The sequence below is a fragment of the Monomorium pharaonis genome, chromosome 1 (genome assembly GCF_013373865.1).
Source record: "Monomorium pharaonis isolate MP-MQ-018 chromosome 1, ASM1337386v2, whole genome shotgun sequence".
Classification (NCBI taxonomy): domain Eukaryota; kingdom Metazoa; phylum Arthropoda; class Insecta; order Hymenoptera; family Formicidae; genus Monomorium; species Monomorium pharaonis.
Window position 1 is genome coordinate 9,583,153 of NC_050467.1, and position 21,652 is coordinate 9,604,804.

Consider the following 21,652-nt stretch of genomic DNA (forward strand, 5'->3'; position numbering starts at 1 on the left):
TATTCTGACAAGCGTGTTGTTTGGGTTCCACTATGGAAGTAAATGTTCCATAGAACTATGGAAGTTTTTAGTGAATTTTTAATGGACGTCTATCTAACTTCTACCATGGAAGTAAATGTTCCATAGAGCTATGGAAGTTTAATGGATCCCTAATAGACGTCTATCTAACTTCCACCATGGAAGAAAACATTCAATGGAGCTATAGATGTTTAATGGATCTCTAATGGATGTCTACCTAACTTCCGCCATGGAGATAAACTTCCAATGGAGCCATGGAAGTTTACTGGATCCCTAATGCACGTCTATCTAACTTCCGCAATGGAGGTAAACCTCCAATGGAGCTAAGGAAGTTTATTAGGCCTCTAATGGACATAGACGTCCCATGGATCTATGAAGGCTTAGTGGGCGTCCATTGGACATCCACTAGATGCCAATTTCTATGTGGGGAACGTACACAAGCATTTGGCGCCTTTTTTTACCTTTTCTTTAAAAGGTAATTTTGTTAGGTATGTACATAGTACATATAAAAATAAATACATATATGTATATGAACACATTATTAGCAATGTTGTTCTCTGTTGTTACTTGATAATTTTCCTTATTTCTTCTCTCTCTCTCTCTCTCTTTCTCTTTTTCTCTCTTACATTTTTCAGTTTTTTTTTCTATTTACTGTATTAATTTTCGTATTAATTCTTTCTCTCTCTCTTTTTCTTTTGATATCTCTAGTCAAATTTATCTTTAAAATATTCTTCGTTTTACTATCAAAAGATAAAAACTGTATTTTATAATATTTAGGGGAAAACATGACTTACACAAAGAAAGAGAAAGAAAAATAAAATACACATGCATATATATGTATATATATGTATGTATGTATGTATATACAGGGTGTTACAAAAGCATCGGATTTGCTTAGCACCATGCGATAGAGAATGAAAATCTAAGAAGAAATGTCTAATACTATTTTTTGATGCGGTAAATAGTTTCGCCTTAATTCATCGTTGTAATAAGTCAATAAGAGCGGAAGTACAAGAGAAAGTCAGTGGCGGAGAATGCGTGAAGTTGACTCCTTGTTATTAAAAATTAAAAAATGCTTCTAATGCTAATAATTATCGATAAAATTCTTTGAAAGGCTACCAAAATTTTTAATAGAACTTTCGGTTACCGAGAAATATTTCCATTTTGACGGGACTTTGAAAATTTTCGAATTTGTATCTTTAGCTAAAGAAATTTTTTATTCCGCTGCTTACAGCTTCGAGTGCTAATAATCATCGATAGAATTTTTCAGGCGGCTACCAGAATTGCCGATTACCGAAAAAAATTTTATTGCTATAAGTCTTACAAAGATTTGTCTATCAGACAAAGTAAGAAAAAATTCAATGGTAATTAAATTTATTTATTATAAAACGTTATAATAAATTTATTATAAAACATTATAATAAGTGCTTCTTTTAACAAATAGACACATGATGCTTTACTATTATTTTAATGTTTGTACTTTCGCAAAATTTAATTTTAAAGAAATTTAATTTTATTTAATTAATTAATTTTTTTATTTTAATTTTTCCCTCTTAATAAAATTGAATAAAAATCAATACTACTTTTATAAAATGTTACTCTTTTAATTAAATAGCATCTGTCCGGCAATATTTAAATAATACATATGGAGATAATTGGATTGGTCGTGGAGCACCTTTTGGAAATGGCCATCAAGATCACCAGATTGGAATCCTTGTGATTTCTTCTTGTGGGGTGCACAAAAGAAAAAATATTTTTTAATCGCGTAGAAACGCAGGATGAATTGGAGGAGCAAATACAAATAGCGTTTAATAATGTACACCACATTTGACATGCCACAGAAAGTGTCATAAATAGAGCAATTAAATGTTTGGAAGCTAATGGTGGACACTTTGAGCACTTGTTATAAGAAGCACTTGTTATAATGTTTTATCATTTTATAATAAATAAATTTAATTACCATTGAATTTTTTTTTACTTCGTCTGAGAGACAAATCTTTGTAAGACCTATAGCGGTAAAATTTTTTTGGGTAATCGGCAGTTCTGCTAGTCGCCTGAAGAATTCTATCGATGATTATTAGCACTTGAAGCTGTAAGCTGCGGAATAAAAAAATTTCTTTAGTTAATAAAGATACAAATTCGAAAATTTTCAAAGTCCCGTCAAAATGGAAATATTTCTCGGTAACCGACAGTTCTATTAAAAATTTTGGTAGCCTTTCAAAGAATTTTATCGATAATTATTAGAATTAGAAGCATTTTAAAATTTTTAATAACAAGGAGTCAACTTCACGCATTCTCTGTCACTGACTCTTTCTTGTACCTCCGCGCTTATTGACTTATTACAATGATGAATTAAGGCGAAACTATTTACCGCATCGAAAAATAGTATTAGACATTTCTTCTTACATTTTCATTCTCTATCGCATGGTGCTAAGCAAATCCGATGCTTTTGTAACACCCTGTATATGTACACACATACATATTTAAATTTATATACATATATATATTTATATAGATTATTGCATAATGTTATTCTTTTCTTTCTTTCTCTCTCTCTCTCTCTCTCTCTCTCTCTCTCTCTCTCTCTCTCTCTCTCTCTCTCTCTCTCTCTCTCTTTCTCTCCCTTTCTCTCAATTTGACGATAACACTCTTTTTAACATACATTAATTATTATTTATTTATATGTGTATATATGTGACTTACTTTATTTTATTCTTCTCACTTTTCCTTCTTAATTTTTCTTAACTATTAAAATTGTTTTTCTTTCTCTCTCTCTCTCCTTACCGACTCTTTCTTTCTTTTATTTATTCTTTTTCTATTTTACTTTAACTTCAAATACTGTTTTTTCCTCTCTTTCTTTTAATATATAACTAAAAATAAAACATGGCACAAAGTACTGACTTATCTCAATATAATTATTTCCATTTAAAAAAATGAAAATTTTATATAATATACTTATCTGATTGTATAACGCATAGTACGTTATACTATAATCTCCTTCCGCAATGTAATATGCGTAGAGAAACTCGTCACATCATTAATCCTGAACTGTCACATTATCGCCGTGAAATTCGCCGCGGACTCGTCTGCTAACGTCAAAGCATATATCAGACTACGAACGCGCACTTCTCATTGGATCTACGAGACTTTTCTTACAAGAAATTATTACGATTTACAAATATATCACTTAATATTTATTCTTTACTCTCACAAAACGATCATATCACAAAAGCGATTTATTATCATATCAATATGCAGTATATATTTTATAAGAAACTGTCACAGGTAAATCTTAGAAGAGCCTTCTCGTGTTGAATTCGTGTACTCGACAAAGACCGACGACGTATCTTAAATGAAGAATTTATATTTTGAACTTTGCATCGCTATATCTCTGCTTGTAGAGCACGCAGAGAAAAAATGAAAATATTTTTTTTTATAAATCAAACCCAAGCTTTCGATTGAACCTAGTTAGAACTCGATCGGTTAAATCGTTATTGAGATCTGATAATCTCAGGTGTTCGCAAGTCGCGTACTCGCATAATAAAAAAATAAAAATGTATGTACGGTGGTCTCGCGCCGCGCGTTTACTTGGCGCGAGACACTACCGTATCTCTTGATAAATATTTTTAAACTTCTTTTGTTAATAACTTTTTACAAACTTTAACGAACAATAACCGTCGATTAAGTTATAAGGAAAAGTTACTCAGGTCATGTCCTTGACAACATATATCAAGGTCAAGGTCATCGGCGCGGTGTCCTTTATCTACATAAGTACCGAAACAATTATAGTGTTTTGAAAAGCTGTTGACGTAAACTGCAAGAATATGCAATAAAAAATGGGGGTTAACGATAAAAAACTTCTAGGTAATCTTTATGTAATTTTGACAACGTTCTTCAAGGTCACGATATTACCAGATAATATAGTCACGTAATATTACCCTATACCCAGATAGCCAAATGCAGTGAGTTTGCTGTCAAATCGCCAACAATCATTGAAGCAACTAATTTTGACAAACTTAGAACAAGGTGCGTCAGCATTATGTCTGTCGAACTGAACTCACGTGAATTCTAATTCTAACAACGGCAAATTGATTGCAACATGTCAGCATCAATTTGCTACTTGCAAAAAAGTGATTTGTGACAGCATCTTGACGACAACTCGTGTTGTCAATTTGCCATCCGTGATTAACAGCGTATTGACAGCAAATTGACGGCAACTTGTTATCATCGGTATGCCATTCACAACTAACAGTATGTTAATAGCAACATGACTGCAACACATGTTAAATAATGAATGCTCATATGCTGATAATATACTTACATCTGGCATTGCCTAATAAAACTTCTGTGATCACCCATCTAACTCTGAATCGCTGTCGACACTGCTTGACTTCGAAGATCGTACGCAACTTAGCACTTCGCGATGATCCATGAACACTTGATGTTCATAAATATATAATTTGTTATAGATCAGTTCAATAGATGTCAGAAACATGAAACATATAGTTAAATAATATTTATAAATAAATATAAATTTACAGTTTTTTTACTGCTTTTTACGTATGCGAAATAACATGTAGAGTAACTTATAAAAATATGTTTTTGTTCTGTTCTTTTAATAAAACTAAATTATATCCCAGACAGCACACAATATTTATAAAATATTTATAAAATATTTACAAAATATTTATAATATTTATTTGAATATTTTATAAATATTTATCCAAATGTTTTGTAAATATTTTTTTTTGTGGTTTTAAATTTGATAGACCATAAAGATCTATCATAAATATTATAAAAATATTTATGAAATATTTATAAATATTTACAAAATATTACTTGTACAAATCTTATTACCTGGGTAAAACTATACTATCTGTATAAAAAATTATTTTATTTTATATTTTATTTCTATAATAAATTTATTTTATATTATATTTCTATAATAAATCATCAAGTATTTTCTTATATATAATAATGAATAATATATTGCTAATTTTATTCATGTTTATCTTTTATTTTGTAACTATGTTTATGTGTAACATGATTAATAGTTATAATTAAATTTATATATATATATATATCATAGTCTACCTGGTCTACCTGGGATAATATATATTTGCAAGCATATATAATTATAAAAATTAATATCTATATATTAATTATATTTAAATTTTGAAAATATAGACGTCTTTATATTGAAAAGTTGTCGTAAACGTGTAACAAGTTCATATTGTCAACAATTTGTGAATAATAAGCTACAATTAAAAAACTTCATAGTTTGAAGGCATATATGCAATAACAAATGAAAATTATTATATGTGTTGTTGCTGTCATGTTTGCATTATGATGCTCAAAATCATTCATTCAAGATAATCATTCATTCGATTGAATCATTCATTGCCGTCATGTTGCTGTCATGTTGTAGACAACATAACATACGAGTATTGCGAACCGTTTGCTCGGAAAATTTCGCCAACTGTTTGCATGTATAAGCAGACATATTGCTGTATTTGTTAACGTGTTTTACTTCGATGTCAGCAAATATACAGCAAATATCTAGCAACACGTTTTGTGCATTAGTTTCTTCAAAATACTTAATCACGCTTGACTATCTGGGTAACTTTTGTATGAAACACTTTTTAAAAATGCACATTTTCTAAAGTATTAAGGAGTTTCGACACTTTTTTAACACTCTGTATTAATAAATTTTGCGTACGAGGCATATATGAAATCTTTAAATAAAAAAAATAATTTTTCTATATAAGATTTTTTACATACATATACTCCAAAGTGTTACCAATGTATTCACAATGCTATATTTCCTGCGTTGGATTGGTTATAGATCAAAAACTATCTTATTATTTATTGTTAGCTTTGAGCTAATTACATCTTTTGTTTGGCAAGTCATAAAATATAAAATATAAAAATCTAGCTAATTTTACGAGATTTATTTTTTTAATGTATTTACATTAGGAAAGGACTTGTATGGACATTGTACGTAAAATTAGCTAGACTTTTATATTTTAGATATTATAACTTGCCAAACAAAAGATATAATTAATTCAAAGCTAACAATAAATAATAAGACAGTTTTTGACGTGTAGCCATACAATCCAACGCAAGAAATATAGCATTGTGAATACATTGATAAAACTTTGGAGTATATATGTCAAAAATTTTATATAGAAAAATCTTTATTTTTAAAGATTTCATATATGCTTCACATGTGAAATTTATTAGTTAATGATATACAGAGTGTAAAAGAAGTGTCGAAAACCCTTTAATACTTTGAAAAATATGCATTTTTGAAATAAGTGTTTCATACAAAAGTTATAGGGTGATGGATTACGTAGCAATATTATTGTGACGTTGAAGAACGCCAAGATTACATAAAAGTCACCTAGAAATTTTTTATCGTTACTCTTTATTTTTAATTGCATATTCTAGTAGGTTACGCCGAGAGCTTTTCAAAACGCTATAAATATTTTTTACTTAAGTTTTCGAGTTGTACTTGAAAGTAAGAATTATAGCTTTTATGGAATTTGATTACTCGAATCTTAGAGAATTAATATTGTACACAATTTCGTTTTGACAAATGCTTAATCCAGTAATAACAATAGCTTTTTATTTCAGCTTGGACAATGTAAGATGGTCCTTTGTGAGGCTATATTTTTTAGAAAATTTTCCCGAGAATGGAATGCTTGAATAAATCGCCACTTGACCATATTTTTTTTAAAAATTGTACAGAAATATTAAAACATTTTTGAAAAAAAATCTATGCTCAATTGGTCTACTTTGATCTAATTTGAACCTTAAATGAACAGTTTTATATATATATTAGTCATATATTAATATAGGAGGATATTTATATGAAACAATAGATTTTAATTACAAAATTGAAATTTTGCGCAAACGTATAGGTTTTATCCTTCTTCAACTTTTTTCCTCATTAAAATTCTTTAAATCTACAAAAGCATTGTTAGCTGATCTTGTTAGTACATTGATGTTTTCGTCAAATTATTGGGCATATACTATATAACTAACATCACATGCGCATAACCTACTCTAACATGACGACATCGCAGGGAATTTATTTAGCCGAGTGTAACTGTATTAAATGTATTTAATACAGTTTATTTATAATAAACTGTATTAAATACATTTCAGACACATATTTTAATCTCTTTAGTACAATTTACCATTACCGTCATCATCACGAGAAAGCGCCGTAAACGTAGAAAATCAAATAAAACTAGTAATACGTGGTACAATACATGATCATAATAGTTTGGATAGCTCTAGTACTCATTTTCAAAGTTGTGCCTTTAAAACTTAGAACTCTTTAATCTTCTTTTGATAAACTACAGTTTTAGTCATGTATCAATACTGTTCACTCGGGAACACTTTCACTAAGAAACTGAGCTTAGTTTCTTTTGTACAGACATTCCAAAAAATTATACAAGAAATTTTAAGAAAAATTTTTATTATCTTAATGTAAAGATAATGAAAATTTATATCTCATAACATTTAAAAACATTTTTTATATTTCAAATTTATGAATATTTCTGAAAAAAATATACTTCAAATCTTATAAGTTTTCTTTGAAAATTATAAAAAGAGAAAAGACTCCGCAGATTTTATGAAAATTGACTCCTAGTTAAATTGGCCCAAATTTTGATAAAAGATAGTTCTTAACCTCCTGAACAAAAGTTCTAATGGCTACAACTTACAAAAATTTATAGATTTTTGTGTACATGCCTTTAAAAGACTGCAGATACTAATTAACTGTTTGAACCATATATTTTTTTTTACATGCGTTTTTCATGGAACTTTATCTACAGGAGTTTTTGTGATCGTTGAATCCAAGTCTGAAGTCAGAATTTGAAAATTCTCCAAATTCAAAATAACGAATTCAATATAACGGACGAAATTCATGAATAATAAGCTAATTTATTTCAATCTGAGATTTTTGGGGATTTTTTTTTAAAGTGGGCTAATTTATTTTAATTAAGATATCTAAGAGTTTTATCGATTATGAATCTGAATTTGAAAATCGAAAAATTCAGAATAATGGATTCAGAATAATATGGCGATCAAAGTTTTCGAAAAAGAGGGCTAATTTATTATAATTTGGATATCTGAAGATTTTAGTGGTTGCTTATTACGAATCCAAAGTCAAGAATTGTAGAACAATTCGATACTATAATATTGCAAAGTTATTATTTTACAATGTTGTTTGTATAAAAATAAAAAAAGTTCCTTTTCTCCAATTAATTCACTTTTCAAAAATTTGGTCCGCTATATCGGGTCTGCCATTTTTTAATTTCGGTTCCAAAATTTTCCCAGATAGCACATGGACGTCCTCAGGACGTCCAGAATGGACTTCATAGATATCTTGAGGACTGATTTTATCCCGAGATGTCCTTAGGACATCCTGAGGAATAGCGCCACTTTTTAGTCCTCAGGACATTCTGAGGACAGTCCACCGGACGTCCTGAGGATACCATAGGATTTCCTCAGGACATCCTCAGGAATAGTAAACAGTGATCACTTTTTGTCAGATTTTTTAGATTTTTTTAAGGATTTTTGATAAATGTGATAAAAATCGATTTTTTATAAGAATTGAAACGTTTCTTAGAAAAATTTAAAAAATAAAAAAGTGATTAATTTAGAAAATTTTTTAATATTTCTAAGTATTTCTAAGTTTTTGAGAATTGAAAAAAACTTTAACAAAAAATTAAAATTTCAAATTATTTCTACGATAATTTTGTAAGAGGAAGAAGACTATACATGATTCAGCCAAGCGACATCGTTACGAAGCGATTCGTACCTGTTAAAGCATATTTAATCTCTGTACCTGAGAAAACGGTCACCCATCCGAGTGTTAACCATCGCCGACGTTGCTTGACTTTGAAGACCATACGCATCCTAACGCTTCGTGATGATCCATGAGTTTCTTGTTTATGCATACATATTTGTTATAGATCATTACAATAAATGTTGTCAGAAGGATGAAACATATATAGTTAACTTATATTTTTATAAATAAATATAAAGTTTTATAGTTTTTTAAAATCATTTTTACATATGCGCTCGAAATAGCATGTGGAATAACTTATTAAAAAAACTGTTCTTGCTCTGTTCGTATAAAATAAAATTTAAAAATTATTTAATGTCAACTTTTATAATTGTTTAGTATTGTTAATATGCCACATTGTTTCAATAAGTGTAGACATTCAATCTGACTTTGAAGTCGACATTTGATTTTGCAATACATTTTAGAAATACGTATGATATTAAAAAATTTCTCACTTACTATATTAATTTACTGTTTTTTCCAAAAATTAATATACATCCAGGATGTCCTTGAATACTGTTTTAGGATGTCTTGAGGACTTTCGTAGGATGTCTTGAGGATTTTTCGTACGATGTCTTGAGAACTATCTTAGGATGTCCTGAGGACTGTCTTAGGATGTCCTGAATCTAAAATGTCTGGTATTTATACAGTCATCATATTTAAGTTTATCTTCAGACATTTTGTAGTTAATGAAACTCTTTATACAATATTTTAAAAATAATGTTTTCAGCTAGAATACATATATCCTCAGGACGTCCCAAAGATGTCCTCAAGACACGAGTATAATTTTAATTTATATTAATACTATTAAAGAATCTAACATTCTAAACTTACTTTAGAAATCAAATTTATACATAAAATATTTATATAAAATATTTACAATAATACAACTATTATATCCTGACAAAATCCCAGGACATCCCGGGACATATTCAAGATGACGTCTTGTGCTGTCTGGGTTATAATTAGCAATCTCAAAAATTCCCAGCACCCAAATGGAAATAATTGGAAATTGGCCTATTGTTCATGAATTTTGTCCATATTGAATCCGTCATTTTCAATTTTGAGAATTTTTAAATTCTGATTCCAGTGTCGTGCCGCTCCGTGCACGTCGGAGTCCGTTCTCCGTCAGGGCCTTTGCACCGCTGGTCTCTTATTATTGGCTGCACTCTGCTCGCTCGAGAGCGCGCTCTCAGGGACTGGGGTTTAAATAAGGCACTCTCGATGTAGATGATATGTACACTATATTTCACTACTTAATTTCACTTGATGGATTACTTTTACAACAGTGTTACGTGACAGAATAACGCGACAGATTAATTATGACTGAACCCGACTTGGCGTTGGGTTTTCCCTTTTTATTCAAGTTTTCTGGGTTACGTTGCATCCTTGCCGATCAGCGTTCTTGCTACTCGGCAGGGCTGCTGCGTCTGAATTTCGCTTATCCGGCGTTAATTGGGCCGTTGCGCTATTTTCTCATTGTCGCGCTCGAAGTTGCGCGATCTTTTTCTTTTGCTACATTGATATTTCGCCGAATGCTTAGTCGCGGTCTACATGTCGGTTACGAGATTGGATGGGGAAATCCGGCCCGTAACACCAGACTTGGACTCAACAACCTCAAAAACTCCTGTATATAAAGTTCCATAGAAAACACATGTAAAAAAATATATGCTTTAAAGAATTAAAATAAAAAAAAAACTTTTTAAATACGATAAGTTTTCGCGAAGTTACGATTATTTGAAGTTGAGTGAAATTTTGGAATAAAATTTTGTTGCGCTAATTTTGTTGCTTAGTGTATAAGCACAGTAGCTTTTTCCCTCAAAGGCATTTTTTTTCAACTTATCTTTACATGCACTAGAAAAAAATAATACGTATCTTTTTTTATCAACAGGGAAGTATATCTGGCTAATGTTACTATTTTCAACACTGACATAAACTTACCACCAATACCCGGCTTTAGCCATCTGGTGATTTTGCCATACACGCAAGAGTTTTCAATTTCTCAACGGCCAGAATTGTCGGCCTCTTTTGGGAAATCCGGTTTATTAAAAGCTCTGCGGGTCGACAACACTATTTTCCCTGTGCATCTGGATTTTGTGAAATATGGCACCAGAGGTTCCAGTAAAGATAAAAGTGGCGCTTACTTATTTTTACCTGACAAATCGGAACCAGACGTCATATTTATGGATGGCAAGGCGATCATTCATTTGATAACCGGGCCGATTTTATCGAAGGTATTCGTAGAATTGCCGCATGTGCGGCATATATGTACGTTGTTCAATTCTCCTGGCAGCGACGGACTTGGATTGCACATACTCAATGAAGTCGACATAACGGAAACACAAAACTACGAGCTTGCGATGCGTTTTAACACGGACATCGCATCCGATAATCAATTTTTCACGGACTTAAATGGACTCAATGTAAGGGTATTAAAGTAAACATTGATAATGAAATGTTTTCAATTTGAAAAATTTCTCGGAAATTTTGAGAAAAAAAAACGGTTTTTCTTTTATTGTATTTTTTTAGGTTATTACCGATTAAGCCATAATTTTTGTAACGAGATTTCATATACATTTCTTTTATAAATTTAGAAATTTTTTTGTTCTCGGTGTGAGGGCCAGTCTATAGATTGACATTTAATATGTATACTTTAATTCTAAAAAAGGATTTCCAATCTATAAAAGAAATACATACGAAATTTTGTTAATGATGTACCTAATGATTCTACATTATCAACCTTAATCAAATAATCAATTGGTCATCATCTAGCATCTCCTTAATTCTTTCGATGGCATTGGCGTCATATGGCGCGGAAAATGTTTTGTGCTTCTATCGTCATTGACGCCATATGGAGCACATTATTTTATTTTCGATGAACTAGTCCGATTTTTATAAAAATTGGCTTAAGAGTTTTTTTAAGTCGCGAAATATAAATACGAAATAAAATAGGTCGCCATTTTGCTAAACGTAGTATAGCTCGATATAACGACAATAGAGTGGATCTGAATTGTAAAATTTTGATCTCAAATTCGAATTCAGCGACCAAAAAAAACGCTTAGATATCGAATATCATAAAAATCCGAGCATTTTTTTATCCTTAAGAGGATGCTAAAGCCGTGTGTTTTACCGACATTCTGTATTTATCACTTAATTTTGAATTGAATTTACAGAATTGATAATCCTTTTACACTTTTAAAGTACGTACACAAATGAACCCGGGGACGATTAGATAAAGACCAAAAATGCAAAAAATTTTTTAAAGTTTATTTGTTCATAAAAATATTTGCTTCAAAATACAAGTTATGTAGCTTATACGTACAAATAAATGGTGTTCCCGGGTTCGGAATAGATTGAGGAATAAGATTATAATCGTCAAATTACGATTACAAACCATACAAAAAAGATATTTTAAAAATAGAAGCGCTTAAATGAATAAAATTTTTGATCACATAAATATGTTTTTTTACGGCTTGTAAACGTAATTTGACAAATATACTCTTATTCCTTCTATTCCAAACTGCGAGACACCATTTATTTGTAAGTATAAACTATATAACTTGTATTTTAAAGCAAATTTTTTCATGAACAAGGATAAATAATGACTCTGCATTATCGACCTCAATCAAGTTTGATGGGTAGTTTAGCATCCTCTTAAGGACACAAGAAAACTTTTATTTGCCATTTGAGGGATTAAAATAATGTCATTTTTATTAGCCTTTACATCATTTAATGTTTCTTCACATTTAAGGGGATTATGCCATCCTGAAAGATTTAATAAAACAAATCGATTTTTTTGCTAAAAACATACCTTAAGGTATAAAAAATATGGTGTTGGAATAGTAGTAAATTAAAATTTTTTAATTTTATTTAAAAATATTGTTACAACTTTGAACGCGTTTTTGAAATCGTATTTTTATAATCGACAAGCAGCAGAATTCAACAATTTTGAATCAATTTACTTCAAATTTTAACAGTATCCTTAAAATTAAATTATCTAGAAAAGCATGTATACATGGATTTTATGATCATTAGGTATTTCTTAAATTATTGAGCATTTTATACGCGATTTATCACAAAAAGAACACTTTCTTTAAATGCTTGCCATTTTTTTAAAAATGAATATTTTTTTAATATCCATGTGTACTTCTGTAGTAAATTTCATGTAGATAATAAAGATTTTTTGGTTTTGCCGTACGATTAACTGGTGACGACTTTTACTGCTTGCCGCGAAGCATGTTTCAAAAAAGGTGCCTTGCACTTTATGGGACTACAGCTGTCATTAAAAAAGTTGAAAATAAAAAAATTTTTTATACACTTCAAGACATGTAAAATAAAGCCTATTAATTTAATTTTGTATTTACTTATTGTTTTTTTTTAATCCTAAAAATTACATATTTTTTTGGTTTCAAGGTGGCCTAACCTCTTAAGAACTTTAATATTTCCAATCAACTAATTAATCAAGAATTCAACTTAAATTCACTATTCTCTTAGATTTCACTGCCACAATATTTTCTTTTTTTCAATGTTTTAATTGTTCTCTTTAATCCATTAACAGCCAAGAAGAAACTGTGCATCGTGGAGAAGTGTTTCATTTGTGGCATAAGGTTGAAGTCAGTAAAAATACCATTATATACATTTTTTAATTTTTTGAAAATTTAAAATGGCGGACCAATATGACGGATTAAAAAATTTTAATTTTATTACTTTTCGATGAAAGCTTTTTTGTAGGAGTTTTTGGGATTGCTAATAACGATTTCGTAGTTGAAATTGCTAAATTCAAAATGGCGGATTGAATATGGCCGCTTATTTTTTGTAAATGTCCATTATCGCAAATAATTGCTTCCTATTTGTTCCATTCACGTGGAAGTTGACTTAAAGTTATTCAATTCGTGGCGTAGGGTTGTGATGTGAGGGAATAATTGATAAGAATTATTTTTAGTTTCAATTCAAAGATAGCTGACCAATATGACGGACTAAAAATTTGAAATTTGATTATTTTTTATCAAAGACTCTTACAAGGATTTTTTGGGTCGTTGATATTGATTCTGGTGTTGAAATCTCGAAATTTAAGATGATAGATCCAATCCATGGATGTTTGTTCTACGTAAAAAGTCCATTTAGTCACGAATAATTGCTCCTCGTCTATTTAGTTCACGCAGAATTGGCCAAAAATCATTCGATTTGTGACGTGGGATACAAATGTGAGATATTTGATAAATAAATGTTCTCTGATTTTAAATTTAAAGACGGCGGATCAAAATTCAGAATTTGATAATTTATCAGCAAAAAACCTCATATAAGGATTTTTTAGAGGGCTGATGACGATTTTAGTGTTGAAATTACGGAATTCAAGACGGCGGATCCAATATAGCCGCTTGTTTTGTGGCAATATGTACATTTTGACATAAATTATTCTTCTCTCGTTCAACTAGCGTGAAAGTGATTTAATACCGCCGATATTTGCATTTCTTTCACGCTAGTTGAACGAGAAAAAAGTAATTTGTGTCAAAATGTACGTATTGCCACAAGATATGCGGTCATATAGGATTGGCCGTCTTGAATTCCGTAATTTCAACACCAAAATCATCATCAGTCCTCCAAAGAACTTTTATATGAGGTTTCATACTGATAACTAATTGAATTTTGAATTTTGGTCCACCATATTGGTTTGCTATCTTTGAATTTAAAATTTCGTAATTTCAACACCAAAATCATCATCAGCCCTCCAAAGAACCCTTATATGAGGTTTTGTACTGATAAATAATTGAATTTTGATTTTTGGTCCGCTATATTGGTCCGCCATCTTTGAATTTAGAATCAGGAAACATTTATTTTTCAAATATCTCTCACATTTGTACTCCACGCCACAAATCAAATGATTTTTGGCCAATTCCGCATGAACTAAACTGGACGAGGAGCAATTATTCGTGACAATGGAACTTTTATGTAGAACAAGCAGCCATGTTATCTGTCGTCTTGAATTTCGAGATTTCGACACCAGAATCGTTATCAGCGACACAAAAAATTCCTAAATAAGAGTCTTTGTTCTGGAAAATGATCAAATTTCGAATTTTTGGTTGTCATATTAATCAGCCATCTTTGAATTAAGAGTAAAAATGATTCTTATCAATTATTCTCTCACATCATAATCCTACGTCACTAATTGAATAACTTTGAGTCAACTTCCATGTGAATGGAATGAATAGAAAGCAATTATTCGCGACAATGGATATTTACACGAAAAATAAGTGGCCATATTTGATCCCCCATCTTGAATTTCGTAATTTTAACTACGGAATCGTTATCAGCAACTCCAAAAACCCCTATAAAAAAAAAGCTTTCATCAAAAAGTAATGAAATTAAAATTTTTTAATCCGTCATATTGGTCCACCATTTTGAATTTTCGAAAAATGCGAAAGTGCTTTTAATTTATTTTTACTAACTTCGATCTTGTATCACGAATGAAATACTTTCCAGAATTCTACGATCCACAGTTTCTTCTTGGCCGTTACTGTGTTAATTTTCCTTACATAATAAGCTGTAAAATGTATTTTAACTGATAATAAAATTTTAGATAATTCGACGGCAAAGATTTCCTAAGCTTCCCACGCAAGGAAACTACTATCCAATGGCGGCTAATGCATATATAGAAGATAAAAGAGTTAGATTGACAGTTGCTACAGCGCAACCATTGGGAGTAGCCTCAATGGCATCTGGTCAACTTGAAGTAAGTTAATCGACTTTCTGTTTTTTGTTTTTTAATCGACCTTATTTTATCAAAAAATTTTATGCATCTTAATTGATATATATATTTATATACATGTAAAATAAAAAGTTAAGATGATATAAAAACTAGTATATAGTAATTTTACACATTGAATCTGAGAAATATGTAAAAATATACATATATATGTATATAATTATACAGGGTGACTGAAATTTTTTTACATAATGCTTATATAGAGATAGAACGGACCAAACTGAGTAGAAAAGTTCTCTATTATTTTGCAATTCTCGCAATTGTTAACGAGTTATTAATTTTTAAAAAATAACCAATTTGTCCAACCCACCATCAAATACCGGCAAGAAGGCGGCAGCGCAAAGCGAGATAAGACCGGCCAGCGAGACGCGGGTCCGCGATCACTAGGAAGCTAGACAACTTATTTGGCGGTATTTGGCGGTAGATTGGGCAAATCGGCTATTATTTAAAAATTAATAACTCGTTAATTATTGTGAGAATTGCAAAATAATAGAGGACTTCTCTACTCAGTTTGGTAAGTTTTATCTCTATGCAAGCGCTATGTAAAAAAATTGCAGCCATCCTATAGATGTATAATTATATGTATATGAAATATGTCCATATATGTTTATACTATCTTTTTTTATATTTTAAATTTCTTTTTTGTATTATAAATTTTTTTTTTGATATTAAAAATAATAGTTATACTAAAAAATCTAATTACAAGGATATTTTTTGCTTTGTTTTACAAAAATTATGAAAAAAAAGGTAATTCTCCCGAACCACGGCTCCATCTTCAAATGAGCTGAAATTTTTTATAGTGGCCTTTTATGGTTAAAAAGTAATGTAAATAACAATTTTTAGTCGGGGAAAGTCCAAAAAGTTATAAACAAAAAAGATTAAAAAATGTACCATTTTCTGATTAATATGGAATGAAGTTTGTGAAAAGTCGTAAAGTTATATGGTATAGAGAACGCGTAGGGGCTTCAACTCTTCTTTTGCATCCCCTCCCTGTAATTTTTCCTAACTCTAATCCAACCAATTTTATGTTGTTATTTGGTTAATGCAAAAACATTGAAAACGAACAGCGTGGATCTTGTTTGGTGTGGAAAGTCGCAAACCCATGTGATACTGTACCAGCATGGACGTCTTTACTTTATGTAAAGCACTGATATCATGTATCGTATTTATGAAACTTTAGTCAAATAGGGTAGACCTTGCTTCACAGGTTTATGTTTATGTTCGCAGAACACTAAACGACGGCTAAAGCTTTTTATACATTACTCAGGGTCATGATTTTGATAACATATGGTCAAGGTCATTGGGCCTGGATCTCCTATTCGGCATTTTTATCATAAATTACGACTTAACTTTTACCATAAATTACGACGACATGGTTATTCTCAACAAAGTAAGCACCGTACTTTTATGTACTTCTACTCATGGCATCCCTACCGACGGGGTAAGTGTGGGAGAGGAGCCGAAGGTCCCTCTTGCACTCTCCTCTCGTGTGTGTGTGTGTGTGTGTGTACCCCTGACAGGACGAATTTTATTCGAATCAGAAAACAATGGTACATTAAATCTTTTTTGTTTATAATTTTTTTTGAACTTTGTTTTCCGACTAAAAATTGTTATTTACATTACTTTCTAAGCATAAGAAGCCATTACAAAAAATTTCAGCCCATTTGGAGGTGGAGTCATGGTTCGGAAGAATTACCAAAAAAATGAGAAAAAATGTATGTGTATATTGTATAATCATATTTATGATTCAAAAATATATATGGTTATACATGAGTAATTTTTTCTCATTTTTTTCATAATATTTTGTAAAAGAAATAAAGCGAAAATTATCCTTTTAGTTTTTATTTTTTCAGTATGATTATTACTTTTTTATTCCATAAATAGAAATTTTACAAAAACTAATATAAACATACATATGGACATATTTTGTATATAATTGAATATATTTTATGTAACAACATAATTCTGAATGGTTATTACCTTGAATATTACATAGCGAAAAACACATAAAAGGAAAATAGCTGAGATGTTTATAATAAAAAAGAAAATTAATGTTATTACAATAGGATATAGACAATTTGAACCCAATTTATAACGGAGTAATTAAATCTACATAATATTTATTTTTCACTTATGTTTAAACTTGTATGCTCTTTAGTCTAACTTTTACTGCTTACCAGCAATGACGTGATAACTCATTCGTTTTATAGTTTAAATTTCGACTTTTTAACTTTTACCTTTTAATTTCATGTATTCAATTTTACTAATTACTTTTGACACAACAGACACGTAAGTCTGTTGGTTTGTTTGCGTTGCCATGTCCCGACATGCTCCTACTCACTCCAACGCACTTTAATAGGTTGGCGTCGGAATCAACGTATTTGGAATGCGTTGGGATGAATAGGAGCATGTCAGGGCATGTGATGCGAACAGGCCCTATGAGTTACTTAACAATCTTCCCTGCTGTAATCTATTCGTTTGTATTCTTGTTTATTTGCTATTTTCTTATTCATTTCTCTTTTTTAGTTACGTAATTGTGAATTGTTGACACAATTCACTTGTGTACTGTGTAATCGTTATGATCACGTTCCAATCTTATTATTTAAAAAGGGCTCAAAGCGAACCAAAACATTGTAATTTCATAAATTTATTGAAAATTTGCCAGTTGGGTTGACTTTAATTAACTACTTTATTTTTATACAGGGTGACCCATTTTAAACAATGCGGGTAATTTTCTCGTAAATTAAGCAAAATATAAAAAAATGTTTCAGACCAAATGTATGATTTCAAGAGGGCCGTAAGATGGTACTATTTATTTGACCTTGGATGATTATTTGAAGGTCACCTTCAATTTCTTAAATGGAACTTACTATTTTTCATTATATATTCTTATAGTTTATCTCGAGAGCTTTCCAAAACGCTAATTAAGTTATTTTTCATTAACCTTCTGCCTACACACTATATCTTTTTTTTTTATTCCTACACATATGGGTTACGCTAACCCACAAATTTGGTTGACGTCATATGTTACGTTCGACGAAAATTTTTGATAAATCTCTTTTGTCTCACTCTTTCGTGTCGTGCTCTCGCATGCTCCATCGCAGCGCCCATCTCGCCGAGCGCTTCCCTTCCCACGAATTCGCACGCACGGAGTACCGGCGTGTACACCCTATGCGTACGATCCGTATTAATTTAATATTATCGCGCATATAATAAAATCCTTATTGGGAAAGCTCGAACTCATCGGACTGCAACAATTATAGTTAAAAGTTATCTTTAGAAGTAACATTCTTTTTGTTTTCTTTTTTTTTATTATTATTATTAAGACGCTAGGATGCTGTGGCACCCTCGCGCTGCCGAAGAATCGGTCCAGCCGCGAGGCGCGTGTTACCTGAGTGGGATAGCGATAGCTTGAGCATTACTCCAACCGAGAGGTGTGAGGGAGATAACGATAGTAAGCAATTACAGAAGTATGCGGATTAATTACTCCGTTCACAGAGGTGATAGGAGGGAGGCGAAAGAAGCGTTCGAACGCTGACCCCCCTGGCTACCTCTCGACCAAAATTTACAACAATCTAAATAAAAATTAGAAATTATGAAATTTCACAAATAATACTTATTTGTCGCGAAAAATTCCAAGAATTCGAGCTTCCCCACATCCGCGTACTCCTAGTTTTGGGGTATATAAGGAGTGCAAGAGCCACGAAAATCAGCATTTTTGTTCTAGTGAGCTATAAGTACTGCTCGTAAGCACTCCTCACTCGTACAGCCGTAAGCATTCTGCGCTCATACAGCCCGTAAGAAATTTCACTTTGCGATTTTCATACGAATCTCTCGAAATACAGTCGGACGTACCACTCTACATCGATACACATATATACGCACTTTGCGCTCATAGAGATAGAAGATCTCCACTGTAAGTAACACCTCTCGCTTTCGATCGCCGCCGAATCAAATCAATACAGTGTTAAAATTTATTAATAGTTATACTCGGTCAACTTGTTAAATTCCATTGCACTAATGAATAAAAACCTCAGAACTAAATACGTGAGTTACGATCTGAATAATTCTTTTGCCTTCTTTCTTTCTTTCGTGTTCGGTGCGCGAGTGCTAGTGTTAAGATAGTTATAAAGATATTTCTCCTCGGTGCTCCTAGTGTTCCAGAGCAAGGAGAGGCGACCTCCCTGACTCCGCATCCTGGAGGTGCGCGCTTCGACTTAGGCGCTCGTCTCTTCCGTGAACCTCAGGCCATGGGCGCCTATTAAGGCGCTTAACCCACTGGATTTTCAATGGGCAACGGGCCGCTCATTAAGGCGCTTTAATTTCACTACAGTATTTTTATTGCCTACTGCGTACCACAGGGCAACCCATCTGGAGCGCTCTCAGTCGCATCTACCATTCTCTCCCTGCGTGGGCTATGTTGCGCCTCTCTAAGGCGCTCCGTCTCTTGTCTTTCATTCCTGTCGCCGTTGTATCGCTCATCCTCTCACGCGCGCTCGTTCACGCTTTCCTAGAAGTGACCCGCAAAAGAAAAGGGGTAACTTATCTCACCGTCATCAATCTCCCTCTTCCACTAGCACTACTAGAATTCGCGTTAACTCGATTCGCGTGGCAGGCAGGCAACATAAATAGAGAGATATACTAATTGATAAACAAAAAAATGGAATTACATATTACAACAAATAACGGAATTAATTCATTTTACTTTTCTCGTTGTTCTCCCTCCCTCCCTCCCTCTCTCTCTCTCTCTCTCTCTCTCTCTCTCTCTCTCTCTCTCTCTCTCTTTCTCTCTCGCTGCCCGCTTCATAAAATAGTTAAATACCCGTGCGCAAGTGGGCAGGCATGAATGTACATGTAATTTTACATGTACTATCACCACGTCGGTATAATTGATCTATTGCCGTTGAATTAGTGACTTTTTAGGAAAGAGTTGAGTCGGCCTCTCTCAATTCGAATTCCCTCAAACCTGTGGGCAGCGGGCTGCTTATTAAGGCGCTTACCATCCACAGTCTCCTTTCGAATCTGTGGGCCGCGGGCTGCCTATTAAGGCACTTTTCTTTTACGGATCCCATTACTTCAACCTTTGCAGGCTCCCTCAACTCTAATTCAAAAGAGCAACTCATTAATAATAAACTCCTAGTAGTTCAGGCACAAAATCACAGAACTTAACTAGAGTTACCCTTGCCTTTGATCGAGAGATGGAAGAGAGAGAAAGAGGTAGAGCTGGATGAGAGGGTTCCCAGTAATATTCGAAACATTGTGTAATTGCACTACTCCTACATTTTTACTCAATTGTAAAATCATAAAACGTTAAATAAATTCATAAATACAAATACAAAAAAAGGGGGGAGGGAAGATATACTAACGAAAGAACTGCTGGTTGGTCAGCAGTCCAATCATTCTTCTGGTTAAAGTCACTTTCCTTTTTATTTAACCTTCCTGCCACACGCTAAAATACCGCCATTATGGAAATCTTAATAATTCCCACGTCCACCTCTACTACAGTACGTCATGACTCGATCGCGGCGAGGGGGCCATAAGAGGCAGCTAAAGCGGTTCAAGTGGCGCCTGATAGAGGCATTATTATAATGACAATAATATGATCGTTTGTTCGGCAGTGAGTGTAAAGAACAACAAATGCAATTATTAATTTCGATCTGACTGACCTTAAATATATTTAATTAATTAGTGCACAACGTTTCGACCGTAGGTTTCGGTTTTTTTCAATTGCGTGAGTACATGGAATAAAATGGCTTTGTACACATTTTTTTATTTAAGACATGTTCCCAGATATATCGAAAACAAAAATGTGGTCACAAATATGGATTAAAATATATGATATAAAGTGATTTCTTAAATAAGTAAAAACTTATGCGTCTGTTTTGCTCGAGATCGTGTACTCATAATTATTATGAGTTTATTTATTACAAAAAATATTTATTACAAAAAAAAATATTAGAAAATAATTTTTTAATTCATTGAAGCTTTACACATTTGTAAAATTATGAAAA

At 31.9% G+C, this 21,652-nt stretch overlaps 1 protein-coding gene across 5 annotated transcripts in view; it reads left to right on the forward strand.

Moving 5' to 3' along the window:
- Positions 1–21,652, forward strand: part of LOC105836778 (alpha-mannosidase 2) — a 129,113-nt gene that overhangs the window by 68,339 nt on the left and 39,122 nt on the right. For all 5 annotated transcript variants that reach the window (XM_036293554.1, XM_012681054.3, XM_036293546.1 and 2 more), the window contains 2 exons: positions 10,770–11,301; positions 15,456–15,608. In XM_036293554.1, coding sequence (XP_036149447.1) covers positions 10,770–11,301; positions 15,456–15,608 — 685 coding nt within the window. The remainder of the gene's footprint in view (positions 1–10,769; positions 11,302–15,455; positions 15,609–21,652) is intronic.